Source organism: Urocitellus parryii, chromosome 11, assembly GCF_045843805.1.
Source record: "Urocitellus parryii isolate mUroPar1 chromosome 11, mUroPar1.hap1, whole genome shotgun sequence".
NCBI classification, from domain to species: Eukaryota; Metazoa; Chordata; class Mammalia; order Rodentia; family Sciuridae; genus Urocitellus; species Urocitellus parryii.
In genome coordinates this window covers 20,538,264-20,561,066 of record NC_135541.1, presented here as the reverse complement: position 1 = coordinate 20,561,066, position 22,803 = coordinate 20,538,264, and the positions used below count along the sequence as shown (strand labels likewise).

The 22,803-nt window shown below is 50.1% G+C and overlaps 1 protein-coding gene across 3 annotated transcripts in view; it reads right to left on the bottom strand.

Moving 5' to 3' along the window:
- Znf362 (zinc finger protein 362) overlaps nucleotides 1-22,803 on the bottom strand; it is a 36,177-nt gene that overhangs the window by 8,702 nt on the left and 4,672 nt on the right. Inside the window, exons 2-6 of one of the 3 annotated variants that reach the window (XM_026406847.2) lie at nucleotides 15,445-15,570; nucleotides 10,350-10,413; nucleotides 9,930-10,176; nucleotides 6,089-6,422; nucleotides 5,128-5,352 (exon numbers count right to left, since the gene is read on the bottom strand). In XM_026406847.2, the coding sequence (XP_026262632.1) occupies nucleotides 5,128-5,352; nucleotides 6,089-6,422; nucleotides 9,930-10,176; nucleotides 10,350-10,413; nucleotides 15,445-15,482 (908 nt within the window). In that variant the 5' untranslated portion in view covers nucleotides 15,483-15,570. The remainder of the gene's footprint in view (nucleotides 1-5,127; nucleotides 5,353-6,088; nucleotides 6,423-9,929; nucleotides 10,177-10,349; nucleotides 10,414-15,444; nucleotides 15,571-22,803) is intronic. The other 2 variants (XM_026406848.2, XM_077791166.1) reach the window with 2 other exon arrangements.

Genomic DNA, 22,803 nt, shown 5'->3' with positions numbered 1-22,803 from the left:
CTCATCTCTAACATGGGGATAATAATAAGGATTGTGAAAACTGTAGCAATTAAAGGACCATACATAAAAGGTGCTCATAAAACATTCTGCCATGTTAGTTTTAATACATTAATCTCTAAGATAAATGATTTGTGTAAAATAAAGGGAAATGATTCGGCGTTTAAGTAAGATTACTAAGGATTCAGAAGACGGAGTAGCTGTCGCTGCTGTCTTTACCCATTAGAATAATAATAATCTTCCACGTTCACTTTTCTCTTATTTCTCAGGTATTTACTCCACTACTAAATGGCTTCAAAGTTGCATCTTGTACTTTGTAACTGAAACAATGGTAGATATAGTGAAAGTTAATATTTCTTAAAATGATTTGCTCTCTGGCATTTTGAAATTCATTATCTCTTACAAAGAAACACAAGTTTCCATAGTACCAGAACTTTATGGATACCTTGTATAATAAAGCACCTTGTGTAGGACCAGGCTCGGAGGAGCTCTTTGATATGGAAAAGCTGAAGATGTTCTACCATTATTATCATCAGACTGAGAAATCAAAATGACCCTGTCCCCCCTGTGGCAGTTATCATTAAGCATGCTGGTAAAATCAGAGTCAGGAAAAGAAAAACAAACACCAAACACACTTTGCACCCTGAATAAACAAACAAACAAATGCGTCACTCTGTCTGGCACTAGGTTCCACAAATAGATAAAACCTTGAGCCCTTTCCTATAATTTACTAACTCTCTCCCCAAACAATTTTATCCCTGACTTTTGCATTGAGACATTTGCAGACGTGGGATGGTTCTTAGGCAGATGCTAACTCCCAGAGACAATTGCTGTTTTTCTGTCATCGATTGACTGCAACGGGAATGTTCTATTTTCTCCATAAATACACGTGGTATTTATTATTTGCTGGGCTGATCCTCAAATGTGGACTCAGGCTACACTTTACAGGTCACCTCCTTTCTTCTCCTTATTGTTCCTTCCTTTGTCAACACAGGACATCCCAAGATGCCTAGGTTCACCAGTGCCACTAAACTATGTCCCCCAACAGCGTCACCTAGGTACACTGTTCTCTACAACTAGGAACGACTTTCCTCCCTCTCTCCAGACTGTTCCTCTCTCACCAGACCAGGGCTGCTTCTGCTTTGGACATGACCCTCTCCTCTCCCCTTCATTAGTGGCAGTTACACTGGAAAGACGCATTTGATTAATGATATGACCTGATTGACTTCCTGCTAAGAGGTAGGAAAACAGGACAGGGTCTCTGTCAAACAGCAGAGGATGGGGAATCTGGAATCTGTTTGCTTCTTTAGGTTTGGCTTTGTTTATCTGTTTGTCCAAAGGACTCTGAGACTTTGGGGCAACTGGGACACTCATCTCTTTACCACTGGGCTAGGACACATTGGCTTAATTATATGTGCCAGTGCCCTGTGCCTTATAGATTTTTTTCCAATTGTTGATAGAATTCTCTTATGTTGTTTGCTTGGTTTCCTGCCATTATGAACTTAAATCACACAGAAGGAAAAAAGAGACAGAAAAGAGATTTGTGCCCTCAGGAATGGAGAGTAATCCCTGGGTCTGGATGTTTTGGTAAAATACTCTCCTTCAAGGGCCTACTAATTTTTATTTATTTACTTACTTATTTTTGGACATGGTCTTAAATGATATTTTTAAACAAAGTCTGCTTCTGGAAAAAAAAAAACCACCACACAGAATTTTTCATCATTGTTATTACTTGCTACTATGTCTGTTTTTAACTGGACTCTGACCACTTCATGCTGCAGCCTTTCTCAAATTCAGTCCTCTAGTGCAGAATAATAAAATCGGCAAGGTGTCTTTTACATGCAAATGCTCCTGGAGTTTCCAGATGGCCGCTGGGCAACACCAAAGATTTGATCCCAGGCTTCAGAAAAAGAGGGAAGCTCGGAATGATTGGGCCTGTTGTGTATTCTCCATATCATTAATTAGCTGAACGCTGAAGGGACAGCTGTATAAGAAAGTGTGCAGTATAAGAAAGGTGGAAAACCAAGGAGAGAGCTCAATGGACTCATTTTACATTTAAGTAAATAATATGCATATACATTAAATGTACATGTTTTGTGCTTTGTGTGTGTGTGTGTGTGTGTGTGTGTGTGTGTGTGTGTGTGTGTGCTAGGGGTTTTTTAGTGGTGTTTAACCACTAAATCACCCAGTTTATTTTGAGACAAGGTCTTGGTACATGGTTTAGGACCTCACTAAATTGCTGAGGCAGACCTTAAACTTGCAATCCTCCTGCCTCAGCCTCCTGCGTCACTGGGATTACAGGCAAGGGCCACTGCAGCTGGTGTTTTGTGTGCTTTTTAAGATAAACCCCCCCCCAAAAAAAAAAACCACATCATTTTAACACAGAGAAACTGGCACAAAAAAAGCAAACATAAAAGCATTTTTTTAAAAAACATTGCCTCAAGCTGGGCAATGTTCAGTGGTGGAGCGCTTGCCTAGCATTCATAACATGTGTTTGAACCCCAACATCATTAAAGAAAAATAGGTCTCTAGATTTAAAATACCCTTACCAATTAATAATAACCATAACTCATACTTTATGAGATAAACTGAAAGACCCTGAAGATCGGCCAATGCCTTTGCGCATATAATACGTACTTCATCTGAGAAACGGATCATGCCTTGTATCTTCATAGAAGCCTCTGCTCTTGTCCGTTCTGAGAGTGTTGATTATTATAATACACTGACCGGATTCGTTTAGTCTTATCCACAGGTCTCACTTCCCATTTCAAGCTTGCCTTAAGGCCTCTGCTTTGAGTGGCAGGTCAGAAATGGAGTCATCTGAAAGAACTCCCAGGAGAACGCAGCCTCAGGAGGGGCTGGGACACACACGCTAGGCTCTAGGTACTTCAGGAAAGAGCCAAATGGGTGCAGGTTTCCAGTGACATCACCACAGGATCCAGGATCTTCTGGTCCAGAAGTGGATAACTTAGCAAAGTGGACCAGTTAACCCAGGGTCAGAGGAACAGAACTACTATCTAGGACAGGATGAAGCCGATTTCGCTGTGGTTAATGTCTCATATTCCAAAGGGCATCTGAGAAAACCTTTTTCTCCTTGGGTCCATCTCCAGTCCTCAATTTAGGAGGCTATATTTAACAGAGTGGAGTAAAATTGTTCCTTAAATGGCGCCCTGTTCTAACTAACCCTTCAGAATTCCTGGGGAGCTATAAAAATTTTAAAAATCATCAAAGTAATTTAAAAATAATAATCCTACCGAGAACAACATACAGAATTGGCCTCGTCTACAAAACTACTCAGAATAATTGCTAAAAAATATTCGAAGTGCCTTTAGTGAGACCCCTTTCTTTTCACAATCATTAATTCCATGTATAGTTCAATAAGAATCTGTCCTCTTTCCTAACAGGATATAATTGGGTAAATCAGATTTGTCACCATGACTATGCCAGAAATGTCACATTTAAAGACAAATCCGATTTAATTAGGCATGACAAGCCTCATAAGACAGTACTTCATATGTGAGAATAAGGCCTCCCCAGGCCTCAGGCAAATGACTGGCGCTGCTCCATGGCAGGGGAGTTCCAGCCTCGAAGACGATAAAAAACCATCAGTTCCTGAGCTTCCAACTTGAGGATTCTCCAAAAAAGAAGGTACTTCTACCATTATGCAATCTGGCAGAGTTGAATTGGTGGTTCTAAGTTCCTGATCTCTATTAATATAAGAAAACATTTTTCACACACACACACACACACACACACACACACACTTAAAATTCTGGCCCAAGAGCTTTACAATGTCTGCTGACAGAAGTTAGATTCTGAAGCTTATCATATGCCATAATCTTAAGAACCATGCAACCAGGAGGGTTTGTTTACTAATCAACACCTTGCTACTTATATCTGTGTCCATAACACTGGCCACCTTAGAAATAAAATCAAAGTAATGACAACATCAGAAAATTGCTGAAACAAACTTATGTGGTCAGATCTGTGCCTTAGGAGGCAGGGAAATGAGAAAACAGGCTGAAAGCTTGACCTGTGGCCACTCTGTCATTTGTTCTTACTACTGAACCTACAAACCATACCCCAAAGTCAGAGAAACGGACAAGGTAAAACATTTTGCACCTTGTGATAAAGGATACAAAGACCATGGAGACGAATGAATAACTAACAAAAACAAGACAAAGTATAGAGGTCCCTCTGTATGGTATTAGTCTCCCAGAAGAGAGAAAACCTCCAGTTTTGTCAGTAAGTGACAAACTTCACAGCAAAACAATTTTCTCCCTGCCTTTGACCATGCTGATACTGGCAGACACAGGACCATGCTTCCAGAGATGATAATCATCATGTGAGCAAACCGTGTTTCTTCCCCTATGAACAGATGAACTGCAATCTTGGAAACCTTTGATTTGTTTCTTTAAATACCTAGGGTATTTTTATTTGGTGAGACAGCCTTTCTGATGTCTATACTCCCCTGCACCAACTTTTCTTCCCTTAAAGCATTTATCTTTGAGTCTCCCTTTCACACACTCAGCCCCACTGTAAGCCCGGATGGGCAGGGGTTTTTGTCTGTTTTATTCCTGGCTGTGTCCTTGGTACCTAGAACCGTGTCTGGCATGGTGCACAGGCGCTACAAAAACTTGTTAAATGGATGAATCGTATGCTCTACAGGAACTAGTTCTATTTATTCCACACATATTTAACAGATGCCCATATGTACCACACCCGGGAGATATGGAAATGGAGACGACCAAGCCCTTCCCTTCAAGAGCTCAAATATATGGGGAGCAGTGTAAGAGCACATGGCAGCCCACCACTGATAAGAGGAGGATGCACTGGCCTGTGGGAACACAGAGACCAGGCTCCTTACCCAGCGTGGGGACCAGGGGGCTTCTGGGAGGAAGGTGGACTGAGAGATGGACAGGAGAAGGCCAAAAAACAGAAAAAGGACACAGCATGAACAAAGACCTGGAGAGAGGGGTGGTGTGAAGGGTGGTGTAGCAGCAAGGGTTCCCAGGGCCCAATCAAAGAAGGCCCAGAATGCTCACCAAAGGAAACGGCTCTTGACCCCTGGGGGCCACAGGTGCTGAACTGAATGGGTTGCCGCAGGGCAGCATGAGGCAGGCCACCTACCTGGTGTGCTGCTGGAGGTGGGAGAGCTGTCGGAAGGACTTATCACAGTAGGAGCAGTGGTAGGGCTTGACGCCCAGGTGGATGCGCAGGTGCTGGGCCAGGTAGGAGGCATTGGCAAAGGACTTGGAGCAGTGCGGGCACTTGTGGGGCTTGGCCTCTGTATGTGACTTGGAGTGGATCTGCATCTCAGACTTGGTGAAAAAGGTCAGCGGGCATACCTTACACCTGCAGGGCAAGAGGCAGGGTCACACCTGGGAAGACATCCCAGCCCCTGTTGGATATCTCTGGGGAGATCTTCCATGTTGGAGGACCCTGTGTCTGTGAGGAGTCCAGAGGGCACAGGCCCATCTGGGAAAAATAAGGACAGGCTCCTAGCCTGGGGACCCTCCAGTCTGGGGGAGGAGAGCCTTAAGTCTAGGGGACATTGGCAGCAGCCTGGGGAGCAGGTCTATACTCAGGGAAGACAGGCACCATGATCCTGGGGGAAGAGGTCTTGCCCAGGGTCATGCCCATGGTCCTGGGGAAGGAGATTCTAACAGGCTAAGAGATTCTCAGTCTAGCTGTACATTAGAATACTCCGGGGGCTTTTGAGAAATACAGATGCCTGCTTCCTCTGATGCTCCCACTGCCAAAACATTAACTCAGAATCCCTGGAGCTACAGCTTTGCCAATGGCATGTTCTGAAAGTTCAGATGGCTCACACGTGACCAGGACATCACTTAAAGGGAGAAGAAATGCATTCTTGCCACACTAGACTGTGATGGAGTGCCAAACACAGACCTCCTCTGAAGGCTCTAGTCTAATTCTATCCCACCAATGGGCTTGAAACATGAGCGAGGCTCAACAGAGACCACAACCTCTGGACCCTAGCCCCACCCTCAGCCCCAGGTCCCCTTTTCCCAGCCCTCAGCATGAGTTCCTGCCCTGAGATCTCTTGGTCCTGTCACACCAAGATCCCCACCTGTACGTCTTGCCTTCCTTGGCAGTCTCGCCGGAGGCCAGGATGGGGTAGGGGACAACAAGGACAGGTGGACCCCCCGGGTTCTCCGCCTTGATCTTTTTGCGGCCACGTTCAGATTTGGGGGGGCCTAGTAGGCCGTGGCCCTGGATTGTCTTGATGGAGTCCAGGAGGGGGGGGCTGGTGATCCCTGAGATGAGGGTGGGGGACGAGGCGATGAGGCGGCTCTGGCTGGTGGTGGTGGGTGTGGACGGGGTGCTGGTACCCGTGCCGGTGCCGGTGCCGGTGCTCGACTCAGATGTGCTCACAGTCGGGGTCCGGGAGGAGAGCCCCAGACCTGCAAAGATACACAGGTTGGGGGTAGGGGTGAGGGGAGCTGTAGAGGTCCCCTCAGCCCCAACCGTCCAGATGTGTGACTTTGGCAGGTCGCACTGCCTCTGTGATTTCCCCCTTCCCATTCATGAATTATTACCCAGGGGGAACTAAATGAGAGAGAGAGAGAGAAAGAGAGAGAGAGAGAGAGAGAGAGAGAGAGAGAGAGAGAGAGAGAGAGAGAGAGAAAACAAACACCTTAGACACCTTAAGTCTAAACTGAGTTAGAGCCTTAGAGGCCAAGGGGTCTATAGCTCAGTGGTAGAATGCTTGCAATGTGTGAGGTGCTGGGTTCAAGATGTTCACTACTGTGTTATTTATAACAGAAACATTTAGAGACAACTGAAATATGCAACATTATTTGGAAAGTGTTCAGTACACAGTGATCAATCTCATCTACTGAACTTGCCATTATGTTCATTTTTAAAACCTGCATGTGTGTGCACAGAAAAAAATAAGTAGAAGGACCAAAATATGATGTGAATAATAGAAGTGATTGGTTAACCTATACTTTCTAATTCTTTGACAATAAATTTTTTCAAAACTTCTATAATAAAAGTTCTCTTTAAAAAATGAGAGGCCTAGTTCAGGCATGGTGGTTGTCATACATCTGTAATCCCAGTAACTCAGGAAGCTGAGGCAGGAGGATCCTGAGTCTGAGGCCAGCCTCAGTAACTTAGTGAGATCCTCAGAACTAAGACCCTGTCTCAAAATAAAAAATAAAAAAAGGCCTGGGGATGTAGCAGTGGTAAACTGTCTCTAAGTTCAAGCCCCAGTACCAAAAAGAGAAAAGAAAATATGAGAGGACTAGATTTATAATATCAAGTTTAGTAGACAAAAACCTGAAAATGGCATTTATTATGTGGTTCAGAACACAAAAATCTTTGCATTGAGAAAGAAAATATCCAGAGTTGGCAAGAGGTATGCCTGGTATCACACACAGTACCCCAGGAGTGCACATTTCTGCAGTCTTCATGGAGGGCAGTTTGGCCACAGCCATGAAAATTGTAAATGTACACAACTTTCAATCAAGTAAATTAACTCGACTTCTGGAAACCTACCATAAAAAATATTTGCACATGAACACAAAGATCTGCGTACAGGGGCCTCTCATACAAAACTGTGATTAAACAAAATTGGGCATAACCCATTGGTCAGCAGGGGCTGTGTAAACAGATGTGGGGCCTCCTGATGATGGAGAACTTCATGCACAGCCACGAAACAGGATAGATGGAATGCAGCGACAGAGAGGAACTGCCAAAATGTGCTGCCAGGTTAAAAAAAATGCAAGTCACAGACATTGTGAATGCATCTATTTTAAGACACACACACTCAAAATACATAGGTATACACGGACAATGTGTGCATGTGTGAACACTCGCAACAGATCTGAGAAGAGGCACACTAGTGTCCTCTCCAGGGAAGGAGGAGAATTTTTTGTAATAGGAGATTTGCAAGCTTTCCCTGTCAGTTTCTGTATTCCTTGGTTCTTTTACCTGGTGAATTCATCCACTTTTCACATCTATGATTAAAGGAAATAAAATATAGGGAAAATGTACAAAAACTCTAACAATTATAGGACTAAGCCTAATTTTTTCTCCTTTCAGTTTGTCTGCAATTTCTAAATTTTCTATAATGACTGTTACTATCTTTACAATAAGAGTGCAATAAGCATGTTGATGATAGAAGGGCAAGTTAAATCATGGCTCCAGTCCTACCACAAGCTCAGCAAAATACACACACATATTAAAAAAAAACAAACAAACAAAAAATATGGGAAAGGAAGGAAATGGACCAAAAGGATCTTTAAGCTGCAGGGTTAGGAGCTGGAGATTATGAGCGACTTTTTTTCTTAGTTTCTCTTTTTTTTTCCCAAAATTCCCTTAATATGCTTATATTGCTTTTTTAATATTGCTTTTATAATGAAAAAATAAATTTAATAAAATCATAATAACAGGAGATGTGCAGAGTGCAGCTGCAGCCTGGGGAGGCCCACCAGCCCTGCAATTTCTGGGCATCTCTGAGGAAGGGAGGGAGGCAGGGAGAGAGGCAGAGGCACCTGGCTGGGGGTAGAGGGTGAGCCAGAGGAAAATGAAAGACCTAGCTAGTGTGGCCTCCTGGAAAAGCCTGTCCAAGCTCTAAGTAGGGTATCAGAGGGCTCCAACCCTTAGACACGTACCCTGAGTGTCCCCTGCCACCTCTGCCACAGGCTAAGACTGAGCTCCGCTCTTTCATAAACCTCTTCCTCTGGATTCCATCCCAGCCACAGAGCAGGAGTCGTCTCCAGCCCGTCCTCCCTGTGCTCACCCCCTAAATCCTGGGAAGCACCAGGCCCTGCCCACTCTTCTTTCTCAATCTCCTCACATCTGCCCACTTCTCTCCATATCCACTACCATTGCCTGGTTCACATCACCGCCCTCCTGAAGGTCTCCCTACTTCCATGTTTGTCCCCAACAACCCAGTCTTTACATCACCGCAGCAGCCAGACTCAGCTTTTAAACCCAAAGCTGAGCAACCCCCTCCCCTACATAAAACCTTTCTGTGGCTCCCCACTACTAGGGTAAAGTCCAAGCTGCTGAGCCTTCCTTATCCGATGCCTACTTCTTTTGAGAAGACTCGGACCCTGGATCACACTGCCTGCCATGCCTCTTCCTAGCCATGAAAGCTTGGTTTCATGACTTGACCTTTCTCTACCTTGGTTTGCTAAACTGTTGAATGGAGACATTAGGGTGAAGCACATGAAATTACTGTTTTTGTAAATCAAAACCAGTCCATTGTTCAAGCCAATACTAACAGCATCTGTCCAATGCACAGGCTGAGGTGGGTAATAAAATGATTATCAGTAAATGCAGAAGCTATCGGGAGTAAGCTGCCATTGACCCCTTCATCATTATCACCATCTTCTGGTCCTCCTCAACCCACACAGACAGCCTTCTCTTGCTTTCTACACACATTCCTTCCGCTCCATTTCCCTCATTTGCCGTCAACCTTGCAATTTGGCTCCACCAAGAAAGTCTCTTGTCCCCCCAGTCTGATCAAGTTTCTTCTCTTTAGTCTCAAGGTTCTCTAGGTTGATTTGGCTTCCCTGGCAAGCCCCAGCCTTCCTCCTGTCCACTGGAAGAAGGGAGTCCTCCTAGTACAGGGTCAGAGGACGTCTGATGGCTATGGCTAGTCTTCCCCCCTCCCACAGCCACCTCAAGCTTCTCTCTCCCTAACTCCTCAGCTTCCCAGCCCGCAACCCCGCCCATCCTGTTCTCACCTATGCAGCCCTCTCCAAGCCGACACAGACCTGCCCCCTCAGCTGACCAGTTATCTGCCCAGGCCTCACCAGCCTCCACCTCATTTCCCAGGATCCGCCCTTTCCCCGCCCACTCCCAACCAGAGTCTCCGCCCATCCAGGCCCCGCCCACTCCCCGCCAAGGACCACCCACCAAAGGCCCGCCCCGTTCCCAGCCAACCCCGGGCTGCCCACCTGTGACCGTGCTGGTGGCTGGCCGCGCGTGCAGCGCCACGTCTGGCTGCGGCACGGCCTGCGGGTGCAGCCCGGGCACCTGCTGCAGCTTGGGCAGCGACATGACAGCTTGGCTGCTTTCAGCGGGCGCGGGTGGCACTAACAGCGGCTGCTGTGACGAGGCCGACGTGGGCGGCAGATGAGGTGGCCGGATCTTCTCCGCCATCAGCTGCTCCTTGATTTTATTAATTAGGACCAGGTTGTCCAGCTATGAGCAACAGAGGAGACCTGCTGAGGGGGCTTGGGCCGCACCCTGCCCCTTCCCTGGACCCCGTCCCCCTGTGAATCGGGAGCCCCTCTCCCGCAGGGCACAGACCAAACCCGGGCAAAGTGAAGCGGCTGCAACGCCGGGTGCAACTGGAGGGACGATGTCGGTCTTACCTGGCTAGGCATGGTGGGAGGAGGGGGCCAGAAGTAGGGGTTGTTAAATCGAGGTTCGGCCATCCTGCGGGAGAGAGCGACAGTCACAAGGAGGTTCCCATCAGCTATGCACACTCCAGTCGGAGCCAGTGTCTGGAATCCTTCCCTTGGCACCCAGAAGAGCAGGCCTTCCACTGGGCCCAGGGAAACCACATCTTCAGGCTCATAACACTGGAATTTAGTATCTCCCTCAGTGGGCCCCAGAGGGCAAAGGTCACATCCAGACCAGAGCACTCCCAGGACACCCCCCCCAAACCCCGACAAATCTCCATTCCCCAGTAGGTTCCTAAGCTGCAGAACCAACCCCATGGATTCCACACAAAAGCCCCCTGCCCCCATCCAGAGATAAATTGGGGTGTCCCGCAGCAACTTTGTAAATGGCCACAGAACAGAAGCAATTGTCCATCCCCTATCCCTGCCCTTCTGTCCATTGCTCCCTTGAATAAATGCCTCCTCTTCAGGGGACAAACTGGGGTCACCAGATACAGCTTTTTTGGAGGGCAGTTTGGCAGAATGACTTAGAGATCCAAATGGAGACCCAAATGATTACTGTCCTTTGACAAAGAAATGGTACTTCTGGAAAGCTATCTAGAAACAGGAGTTGGTGGACACATTTGACTTACAAGATGTGCATCAGGATGCTCTACCTAAGGAGGGATTGGAGGCCTGAGGCTAAGGGAGTCTGGGGCTCTTTAGGCAAAGTGTGTGACAGTCTGATTGCTGGCCCTCACTCTGGCAAATTCCATGGCAGGCCTGTGTGGTTAGAAGGCCTTTTCAACCAGGGCTGTAGGAAGGGTGAGCCCTCAGTGCTATCTCAGTCCTCCGGAGGGTCTGAGTCTTCTGTGACCCTAGAGTAAGTCAAGAAGTGACTTACAGGGACCCTGCTGCACAGACATATCACATTAAGACTTGCTCCCTATCAAGTTTCTCTTAATTTTCTTACAGAAATTATTTAGCTACCTGGTATTGTTGCTTAAATAAAATTGTTTATTTTGAGAGGGAAGGCCAAATTAAAGAGCCTTCAACCTCTTTTTCAGGTCCCATGAGCTTGAGAAGTCCCTATTGGAATTATAAGCATAGAGTTCAGGATAAAACACTCAATAAGGACATGAACTCATCTGAACATTTTTTAAAATATTTCTTTTTAGTTGTGGATGGACACAATACCTTTATTTTATTTGTTTATTTTTATATGGTACAGAGGATCAAACCCAGGGCCTCAAGCATGCTAGGCAAGTGCTCTGCCACTGAGCCACAACCCCATCCCCTAATCTGAACATTTTAAGAAAGAACTTTCATATAAATTATCTCTTATGATCTTTATTTGAAAAGCAGCACTAGAGTTATAATGCTTCCCCCCACCCCCTGGAAGTACTGGGGATTGAACTCAGAGTCTTATAACATGCCAGGCAAGCACTCTACCCCTAAGCTACATCCCTAGCCTTTTTTCTTTCTTTCTTTTTTTAAATTTTGAGACAGGGTTTTGCTAAGTTGCTGAGGCTGGCCTCCAACTTCTGATCCTCTTGCCTCAGCTCAAGTCAGTGGGATTATAGACATACGACACCGCACCTGACTTATTTCCATTTTATAGTTAAGAAACTTGAGGCTTGGAGAAAGGGGAAGGAAGCGACCTGTCCACAACCACAGGGCTGTGATGCCAGGGTCAAACTAGAGATCAGATTTTCTCAAGCTGATTCCTTTGGGGAATTTGTATTGCAAACCCTAGTCCTTGGTAGAGTGAGTACTCACATGTAAATAGCTCAATACCTACATGCAAAGATCTTTGCCCCTCACTTCCAGCCTGGAGCTGGTTTGGTCTGAGCCTGGCCAGCATGGGAATCTGAGGCAGCTCCTGCCCTCTATCAGCCTCCCGCTCCTGCCACTCACACAATGCCCTTCCCTCTGCCCATCCAAACCCTACCCACTCCTTACAGCCCAACACAAGAAATACTTCCTGCCTGGAGTTCCAAATCCTGGGGACTGCAAATCCCTGGGGCTTCTCCTTTCCCAGAAAAATCTCAAAATAATAGCAGAGAGGAGGCTGCAGGTCCTCAAAAGCCTACCTTATGCAAGCACACTGACAGATACTCATCATCCCAATTTTGCAACAGAGAAGTGACTTTCTCAAAGTCACACAGCAAGTAAGCACATAAAGCTGAGACTCCCACTCCAATCTACCTGATTCAATGTCTAGTGCCTCTGTCCCTTAGCTGTTTAGGGAAAGGACAAAGCATCCTGACTAGGCTTGTGGATGGCTGTGACCCTATGGGTGAGCAAAGATAGGGCTAAGGGAGACAGTGAGATGGGGGAACAGGGGAGCCTGGGAACTGTCTGGTTTGTCTGGGTATCTCCAGCATTCAGGCCCAGAGGTTATCAATAATGTGAGGTGCACAGCAGAATGAGTAAATGAAGGAATGTTAATCAGAATCACTGAAGACAATCCCACACAATCCTCTAGCTGTGCACAATTTGTCAAGCCCTTCTGTACCCACTGTCATAACTTCCAGAACCCCAGGAGGATGGAAACCAGGGAAGGGTGTTTGCCCCCTTTCCATAGAGTAACACACAAGGGAATCAGTAGGGAGGTTGCCTGCTCTGGGCCACGGAGATGGCAGCAGTGCTGCGATGTTGGGGGTCGGCCCTCTAAGTCTCAATTTTCCTCATCTGCAAAATGGGGTGAGAGAGGCTGCCCTACCTCATTCCATCCTTGGCCCAGGACACTACCCACTGTACCAGGCTGCTCCTCAGACAGTTCTGGAGGAGCCACCTACCCCTCCTCCCTTCAGTTCAGTATCAATGTTAGGGAGCTTGCCTAAGGTCCAGAGCTGCTACTCATCAGCTTGTAGTCCACCAGAGACCACTGCTTACCCTACTGGGGATCCAGGCCCACAGAGGGAAGGGGTCTGTCCCAGGTCACTTTGATCTGTGCAGCCCCTACCTGGTTCATCAGCACCCGTCTGGCTGGGGAGCTAGGTACTATAATGATTTAGTCAACAACCCTGGCTCTGGCGTCCACTTCCTATGTGCCAGAGGCAGGGAGGCAGGGACAGAGCATTTCCTGAACCACTGCTAGGTGCACAGTGAGTGCCCAACAAGCCTTCGAGGTCCCTATGCCACCCTGGGACCTGGCAAGAGGTGAAGAAGGAGGAAGGTAGACAGAGCCAGGCTAAGCTACTACGGCCTTGTCTTGTGGGGGGTGTGAAGCAGGAGACAGGTGCGGCCAGCTGTGTGCTCGGGGCAGATGGATGAGGCAGAGGGCATTCCTGGCAGAGGCAGCAGCTCGAGCAGAGCATGGAGGTGGCGGCACACAACAGTCTTGGGCAGTGGGCACCAAAGAGCAGGAGAATGAGGAGGTGGGAGGGATGCACCTGCCAGCCAGCAGGGCCTCAAAGGCCACGCTGAACATGAGGACGAGCCAGATGTCAGTGGTGCGGAGGCTTCAGGGAGCATCCTGGGCACAGGGGACTGCCAGGGTCAGGGAGAGCCTGGGTGCCTGGCAGGGGTCGGGGTGGGGAGGTAGAGCAAGCAGGCAGCTAGGGTTGAGCAGCCATGCCCAGATGGACAGTGGCCACACGCTGGCACTTGGGAAGGACAGGCAAACTGGGACGGGCTTGAAGCACCAGACAGAAACAGGGACGGCGTCCTGGAAGCCCAGCCGCAGCACGGGCTCGCCAGCCATCATTTTGTTTCTCTTGTTCTGAAAGGTGAAAAGTTGGATGGGTGATGAATGGCCTGCCTGGGAGCTGCTCCTGGTGGCTGCTGGCCCTCCAGCCACTGTCCAGCCACCGGTGCCAAATACCAAGCTAAGCCACGGGCCACTGCTGGGGAACCTGAGTGGAGCCCTGCGTGCCTACGCTACATGGAAGGGCACACAGGTGACCGGTGGCTTCAGTAAGGAAGAGCTGCCGCCACCACCATGAGCTCTGCCACCGTGCAGTGCTCCCTCCCTCGGCCTCAGCAGGCCTGCAGTGCACTTGGCCTTCCTCCGAGGCATGTTCCTCCTCTAGTTACCCTACCTTCAGCAGGACATCACCATCTTCCCAGATGCTCCTGCCACAGACGCTCAGTGACCACAGCTCTTGTTCTCCATCCCCACCCACCCCAGACCACCACCAGGAGTGGTCGGGAGTCCTGAGGAGTTCATTGCCAGGATCTGCTTAAAACCCGGTTCCTATGCACCAGTCCCCTCGCTAGCACCTCCTCTGGGACCAGGGAACAGCCTGCTTTGTTTGGAGCCCACATGCTCAGATTCAAATCTTGGCTCCAACTCACCAGCTGTGTGATCTGAGGGGAGAGTCACTTGCCCCTGTCCCCAAGTGAGGGATCAGCAGGCTGGAGCCTGGGGTGACCCAGCCTGGAGAAGGGAGGGAAGACTCCCCTGGGGAGGTGAGGCCTGCCTTGGGTCTTAAAGGGTGAGCGGGAGTTAGCCAGGCAAAGACAACGTGGGGACATTCCAGCAGAAGCGACAGTTCAACAGAGGCCTGCGGGAAGGTGTATGGGGAGTGCTCACTGGGAGATGGGCAGGGCGGGGACAGGCCCAGGAGGCCTGGAGTGGAGACTCCAAGCAGCGGGTGATGGGACAGGAAGACCCCTCGGCCTGCTGCGTGCAGAAGGGACTGGGGAGGCCGGAGGCTGGCAGCCAGAGAGTCCGTTAGGAGGCCCTGGAGAAGGGAGATGGGAGGCAGGGGCAGCCCCTGGGCGGAAGAGGCCTGGTTAGAGCTGGAGGCCAAGGAAGCAGGCTGCTCCCCACAGAGTGGCCTGGGAGAGCGGCTGGATACCGATTTGGACAAACATGGTCACAGCAACATGCAGACAGACAGCACCAGACCAGACACACAGGACAGACACAGCATGGACCAACAGGAACACAGCAACTGCCATGAGCAGGAAGCCACCGCCACCAGGACACAGGAGGCTGCTGCGGAGGGGGGGGAGCACACACCTCCCCCAGGGCAGCTGTGAGGGGGGCTCAGGACACGAGGATGAACACAATGCCTTAATCCCCCAAAGAACAAACCCCTCAATGACAGATGCAGCCTGAAATCAGGCTCCTTACCTAGAGTGTCCTTTCCCACTTGGTGAACTTCTACTCATCCTTCAAGACCCAGCTCAAGTGTTCCCTCTTCTACGGAGCTTTCCCTGAACCCCCAGTCAGTCACTTCCTCTGTGTTCCCAACAGCACCTTGTATATGGGAATAACAATAACAATCATCATAATAAAATGGCAGCTACTATCGATTTCAATACCTGTGTCCTGAGTATGATTCAGGCCACTGAATCCTCCCAATGATTCTGAGATGTGCACTTAATAGAAAAAGAAACTGCAGCTCTGAGAAGTCAACCAACTTGCCCAAAGTCACACAGCTAATAAAGTGAGGGAGTTAAGATTTCACCCAAATCTGGTCTAGCCCTACAGGGCCCATCCCACCCAAACGTAGTCCTGTTTCCCCACCAGTCTGCGGAGCCTGTCCCAGGCGGCGCTGGTGCTCACTCAGCTGTGCCACAACTGGACCCCAGGTGGTCACTTAAAATGCGCTGGGAACTGTGGTGGAATAATGATAGCCATTACTTTACTGTTTCAGTGAGCCCATTGGACAGATGAAGAAAGTGAGGTCCAGAGAGGTTCAGCAACTTGCCTGAGGTTCCAGAGCTGAGTCTGGATTTGAAAGCAGGTCTGTCTGACACCCTTTCCCAGGAGGGTGGCTTCTGAGGTCAACCCGGGAAACTCCACAAAAGGGCTAGGGAGGGGGGACTGAGGGAGGTAAACACCAGGTGCCAGGCCCTGCAGTGTGGGAAGGTTCAGACCCAGACAGCAGGACACACAGAGGCCGGCGGCCAGGCTGGGGCTGAGGAGCCTCGCCCACGGTGGAGCAGGGGGAGCTCTTGAGCAACGCGTGCCTCCAACCCCCCCAGCCCCAGACATTAAAAAATGCAGCCTGCCCAGGGCTCCCAGGCCACAGGGGAACTTGCTCCCAACAAAGCAAACGCGAGAGCGCAGGACCCAAAAGTGTCCGGACACTATGATTACAAGGAGGCAAAAATAAAAACCTGCGTCAGAAAAAGCAAGCTGCAGGGAGCCACGCCCAGAGGAGGGGGTAGGCAGGCGGGGAGGTGCCCGCCGCTTTGGGTTTTTGTCTTTGTTTCTCTGGTTTCCAAATTCTCAGTAATGTCATTCAGTTACTTTTATAATGAAAACAATAAATTTATTCTTTAAAAAAAAATGAAAGAAAGTGGTTGGTAGCCCGAGGGGGGCAGCAGATGCAGGGTCTGGAGGCATGAAGGAGGCGGAGCAGGGGAAGGTCAGGGGTGCCAGCGCCAAGCCCCCCACAGCCCCCACCCCACCCCCCAAGCATGTAGGACTTGCGCCAAGCCCCCCACAGCCCCCACCCCCCAAGCACATAGGACCTGCGTGGGGAGTAGGTGACTGGAAGGGCTACCTGAAAGAAGTGACATGCTTTGAGCACTGTGAACCTGCTTAGGAGTCTACAGGTCGGAGGAAACAGGAAGTCACCCCTCCCCTGTTCAGGTCCAGGCCCCCTCCAGCTCTGGCCTCAGCTGTTGCTAAGAGACCACTTGCACCCTCATCTTCCATTCCATCTCCCACTGTAGTCATGGGCTGCCCTACTGACCCTCCCATGGCTCCCTACTTCCCTCCAGTCTAAGAGTTCTTTGGATCTTACATAGCCAGCTCCTGCTGACCTCTGTGGCCTGTCATTCCCCTTTGTACATGGCCCAGACAATCTCCTTGTCCCCTGGAACTCCACTTTTCTTCTTGTTTCCTCAACTCCAAGCAGGCTGTGCCCTCCCCCTGATACCTTCTGCCCTCCCCATTTCCCTGGTTCATCCCAACTTTTCCTGGGAGCCCCAGTTTACAGGCCCCTTCCTCCTGGAAGCCCACAGGGGTGCTCCACCTCCACCCTGGGCTCTGCTCCCTGTAACCTGCGCCTCCATCACCAGATCCTCACTCACTCCGCTCAGTGTATTTTCTCTGCTGCTGGACTCAAGTGCATCAGAGAAGCACCACGGCTGAGTGTTGACCTTTTAAACGCCACGTGGTGTCTGGTAAGGGTCTGAAGGCATGCATGCTTGGGTGGAGGGAGCTAGAAGGTCAGGGCCTGGCTAGAAGAAAGCCCCTCCACCTCCTCTGAGTCCCCACTACCCATTATGCCATCCCCTGCATGGCACTGTTCTCTATTTCCTGTATCTAAGCTTCTCTTCCCAATTGATCCGAGGAAGGGCTACATGTCTCTGTAAAGCCTAGCAGACCTGAAACAGAGGTTAACAGCTCATAAACACAGCAAATGCTTCTGCTTCCCTGGCAGTGAAAATTAAATGAGCTTCACCTGTCAAAAGAGCAAAAGGAAACAAGAAAATGATAATACCCAATACCAGCGAGGGTATGGTGAAATTGGCACTTCCACGTATTATCCGTGAGAGTGTAAACTGGAATAATCATTTCTGAAAACAATCTGGCCATCACGTGTCAAGAGCTCTAAAAAGGTTCAGACTTCTTGGCCTAGTGATCCCATTCTCGAGCATCCATCTTCAGAAAATAACCCAAAGAAAGACAAAGCTGTTTGCTTCTGTGGTTTCACAGCAGCAAAAATCTGGAACAGCCAAACTTTTAAGCAATAGGGGGAATGGGTCTGTTAATCGTGTGGCTCAGCATCGTAGTCGACAGTCATTAGCAAGAGCCAGTGCTACTGGCATCCTCCGGACCCCTTCAACATTCACATAGACCCATCAGGAACTGAGGCACAGAGAGATTAGGTGACTCGCCCAGGGTCCGGCATTGAGTGTAGAACTTGAATCCAGGTCACTGGGTTCTGAGCCCAGGATCTCCACCCCAACACTGGATCCATTAACAAGAAGAATTAGAAAATACTGCAGTTATTTAGAAAAACACAAAAAAAGTATTCATGGAGAAGATTGAAAAATTTTATATCTATAAATAAAGCAATGACATCTTCATAAAAACTGAAAGAATTAGGTTATAAAACACCTAAATGCTAATGTGGTAGTTTTTGAATCCTGGAGTGGGGCAGAGATGGGGGTAGGGTTGATTTATTTCATTTCTCTATATTACGGTTTTTCTACACAGTGGCTATGTGACTTTTTTTTTCCCCCAGTACTAGAGTCTGAGCTCAGGGCACTCTACCATTGAGCTACCTCCCTAGACCTTGTTGTTTTTATTTTGAGATGGTCTTGCTAACTTGTTGAGGATGGTCTCAAACTTGGATCCTCCTGCCTCAGCCTCCCGAGTTGCTGGGATTACAGGAATGCATCACCATGCCCAGCACTATGAGACTTTTTAAAGGAATACTTTTTAATACAAGCAAAGCTTCAGCAAACTTTAACAAAACAAAAACTCTGGGGCCAGTCCACAGCCCCAGAAAGGACTCCGGCCCCGAGTCCTGCAAGCTGACCCAGGAGATTGGGGTTCTGAGAGGAGCAGCAACTTGCTTCAAGTCCCACAGTAAGCCCAGGCTTACCTCGACCCCAACAGGTGAGCCGTCAGGAAGGGGCTCCCATCCCATCTCATCCAGAGGCTCAAACGAGGACAGGCCAAGGGACAGCCTAGCCTGCCCAGGTTACTGGCTCTCCCACTGAAAATCCCTCTCGGGTTCCCATGCTTTGGGGGTCCAGTCTAAAGCTGCAGCCAGACACTCAAAGGGTTTTGCCAGGAAGGTCCTGCTGGCCACATTCTCCCATGAGGTATGCCACTGGCAGGTCCTCCAACAAGCTGCTCTTGTGCATCGTGCCTTATCCTATACTGACCTGGGGCCAAACTATCCCCCTAGACCCCTGTCACCAATTCTGAGCTCAGCTGTCACCCATTCTTATGAATGGCCTGGATGTCTGTCCAGGCCCCCGTCAGCTGTGAGCTCTGAGGAGGGGCTTGGGCCTGGGTCTAGGTGGCAGTCACCATACTTCCTCTGGGCCCCACAGCTTGGCTGGGTCTTCCTTCAGGCCTCAACTTAGAGGTCACTTTCTGACCTTCCCCCAACAGGAACTGGGTGGCCCCGATTTACATTCCTGTGCCCCTTGCATTCTCTCTAGCCCAACCTCTCACACCCTAAATATTCCTGTCTCCCCATCAGTGGTGACCCAAGGACAGGGCCACTGCTGCAGCCTAGAGCCAAGCACAGGCCATGAGGGCCATGGGAGTCCACCGTGTGCTCAAGGAGCACCCAAGAGAATCAGCGAGAACAGGGATCTTTCCATGGGTCCCTGAAGACTGAGTGGGGAGGGCGTGGTCAAGGGTTTCCAGGGACGGGTCCTGACAGGGCCAGAGGACGGCCTGGAAGGGATGAGCAGGAGGCCATCTAGGAAGGAGAAGTTGAGGTGTCCCGCTGTCCCAGCTCCTGGAGACCCTTACAGCTCCAAATCCACCTCCCATGGACCCCCTGCCCTCCACCCACCTCCACTCCCTGCAGCCTAGAGCCCCTCTGCTGCCAGGCCAGCCTCGGAAACTCGCTCCCGGGAACCCCCTGTGAGGAGTAGGGCTCCTGAGGGTGCTGGATCCAGTTCGGCTGGGTCTCCTCAGTGCCAAGGCTGGGCAGGGCTGTCTTCGTGGCGATGCAGAGCTGATCCTAGTGGGAAGGGGCTGCGGTCTGTGCTGCCCCATCCCTTCACCCCCTGGGACCCCACCTCCAGTCACCCACAGACGCCCCAGGCAGTGGACCTTCTCTGGGAGCCTTGGTGCCCTCACCTAGGGACAAGGCCCACACAGGACCGAGAGAATGTTCTGCAAACTATGAACACAGGCCCGCTGGGGACCCCGCTCCCATGCCCACAGGCCGAGGATGATGATGATAGAAACTAAGTACTTCTTCCCTGCCGGGTGCCCTTAGATGCTTCCAGAGCATTTCTCATTGGGGCTCCTGATGACCTCGTGCGGTAGATGCTGTGAACATCTCAAGATACAGCACATATTCAGAAAGAGGCCCAGAACACCCTCAGTGACGCAGGGACTTATGTAAAGCATGTACCCAGGACGCCCAGGCTGCCTGGGCCTTTCTCAGCCCCAGTCCCCACCTAAGGCTCCTCCCTCTTGCCTTCCATGATAATCTTTTCCTTGTTTGGGGTCCAAAATGAGGCCTAGGGTGGTTCTAACCTCCCCAAAGCCATGTGCTGGTGAGGGTCAAGGGAACGGAGCCCTCCAAGTCCCCCTCCTCATTCCCTCTTCCAGGGGCTGAAGGGCCCAACGAAGTCATACCCTGGGCCCCTGGACGCCCAAAGGGGCAATGTGGCAGCCCAGGGGTTAACGGTATGGATTCTGGGACCTGATAGCAGGGCTTGGCTCCTTGGGATCATTACAAAGGCCCTGAGTCTCAGTTCTCATCTGTTAACTGGGATGGCAGTGGTGTCCCCACAGGGTTACTGAGAGGACTACACACCTTAATAGGTTAAAGCCGTAGAAGGGAACCTGGTGTGCAGGAGGGACTCGGGAGATATGAGCACTAACTGTCCTTGGTAAGTTCCCCAAGGCTTAAGGGAGCCTTTTCCTACACTAGGAAGACCTGCAGGAGATTCCACTACCTGGGACCCCAGGGCTGCTCTGTTGACAGCTGGAGGCCATCCAGCTCTGCAACCAATTCAAAACAAGACTGCAGCTGGGCCTTGTCCCCAGGATCCTTTTAGACAGGTGCCTGGATTCCTGGGAAGCGAACCCCTGGCAGGTGATCATAAGCCCCTCCCCATACTGTATCTCAGTGCTCCTCATCCCCCTGCCTGGCAGGTAGCCTGTGGGGCAGGTCAAGCAGGGCTCAGGATGGCTGGGGACCAGAGGACACGCAGCACCAGGCAACCAAGAAAGAGAGAGAGGGTCCAGGCAGGTACCATGTCACTTTTCTTTCCCTCTACCCCCAGCATCTGCCACAGGCCTGGGACACAGTAAATGCTCAATAAATACTGCTGGATGGATGGCAAAGAGCTGCCTGCTCCTTCAAGCAGATCCAGGCAAGAATAGGGCACAGGCATAAGTGCAAGGCCTAGAATGCAGGGCTACATTCTCACTGGTGTGCAAGATGTGCCTAAGTGTACAACACGTGTGTACAGGCAAGCCTGGGTGAGGAGAGCTCTGTGTAAATGCACAGGCTGAGGACCACAAGTGTTCGAGGACATACGGCTGAGCAGGCCCTGGCTGCATTCAGTTTCCTGGGAGGGTGTGCACAGTGCACACAGATGTGCAACCCTTCGGGTGGCAGGGTGTATGAACATGTCCCTATATGGTGCATGCACCAAGGTACTGTTTCTGAAACGGCACGGGAGCACACCAAATTAGCAAAGATGGGGCAGGGGCTAGGGTCAGGAGTGGTAGTGGAATAGCTAATTGTGTGAATATGTAGGAACGTGTATGTTTGAATGTGTCAGGGGATGTGTCCACCCTAGCCAGGAATCCTAGAACTGGCTAGCTAGACTATCCCCTCAAGGAGGCTGAAGCCCTTTCACAACATTCAGAAAAGGACCTAAATGGTGGGGAGGCCCCAAGGACATCCTGGTGGCCACAGATGGGGCAGAAATAAGATAGGACTTCTTAGGCCCCAGAGCCAATCCCTCACCTGTCACACTTTTTCCACCAAAGACACTAACCAGCCACCTCCCCAAATCCTACCTAGTCTCTAAAATCCAGCTCTGACCCTGAGTTCGAGAGCCATCCCCACCATCCTATCCCTCAACCCATTCCTGTCACTCAAGTGACAGACGCAGCCCTATGCACCCAGGAATATCGCCTCCAAGGCAGAAGTGAGGAATTTAGTGCCAGAAGGGAAGCAGCTGCCCCACTGAGGGCTTTCTCCTGCCCTTGAACTCCCAGGCAGAGGCTGTGGCAGCCGGGAGTGGGTACCTGGGGAGCAGAAGGTCCCCCAGGCAGAGCCCCAGGAGGCACTCCTGGCCTTAGACAAGGCCTGCTCCTCTTCCCACTTAAGATTCCCCAGTGATAAAATGAGGTTTGGTTGGATCATCTGTGAGCTCCGCCTTTCCAAAGTGCTAGACCTGGGATTGCCCATGATTCCCAAGATGGTTATCATTACTGCAAAGTGCCACCTTTCCCCAACTACACTGAGCCTGTCCAAAAACTCGGGACAAGTGCCAGCCAGTGCTATAGCGAAAGAAGCTCAGGAAATATCAGGTGCTAGTGCCGCCTCTGTGCACCCATTCATTCATTCAATCCTCTACATGTTCAACAAGGCTACCTGACCCAGGGAACTCACAAGCCCAAGAGAAAGAGGCCATGAAACCACAAGGTCAAAAGCACTGGGAAACTGTAACGCTAACATCACCTCGCAGGTGTCAGTCATTGGAGAGGGGCAGCCCTTTACGCTTTAAAAAAAGAAAATCTTCCTAGCAAATGAGAACTGTCTGACCACAGGCAGCTGCAGGCCTGGTGAGGAGGGAGCTCGCTGGAGGGGGG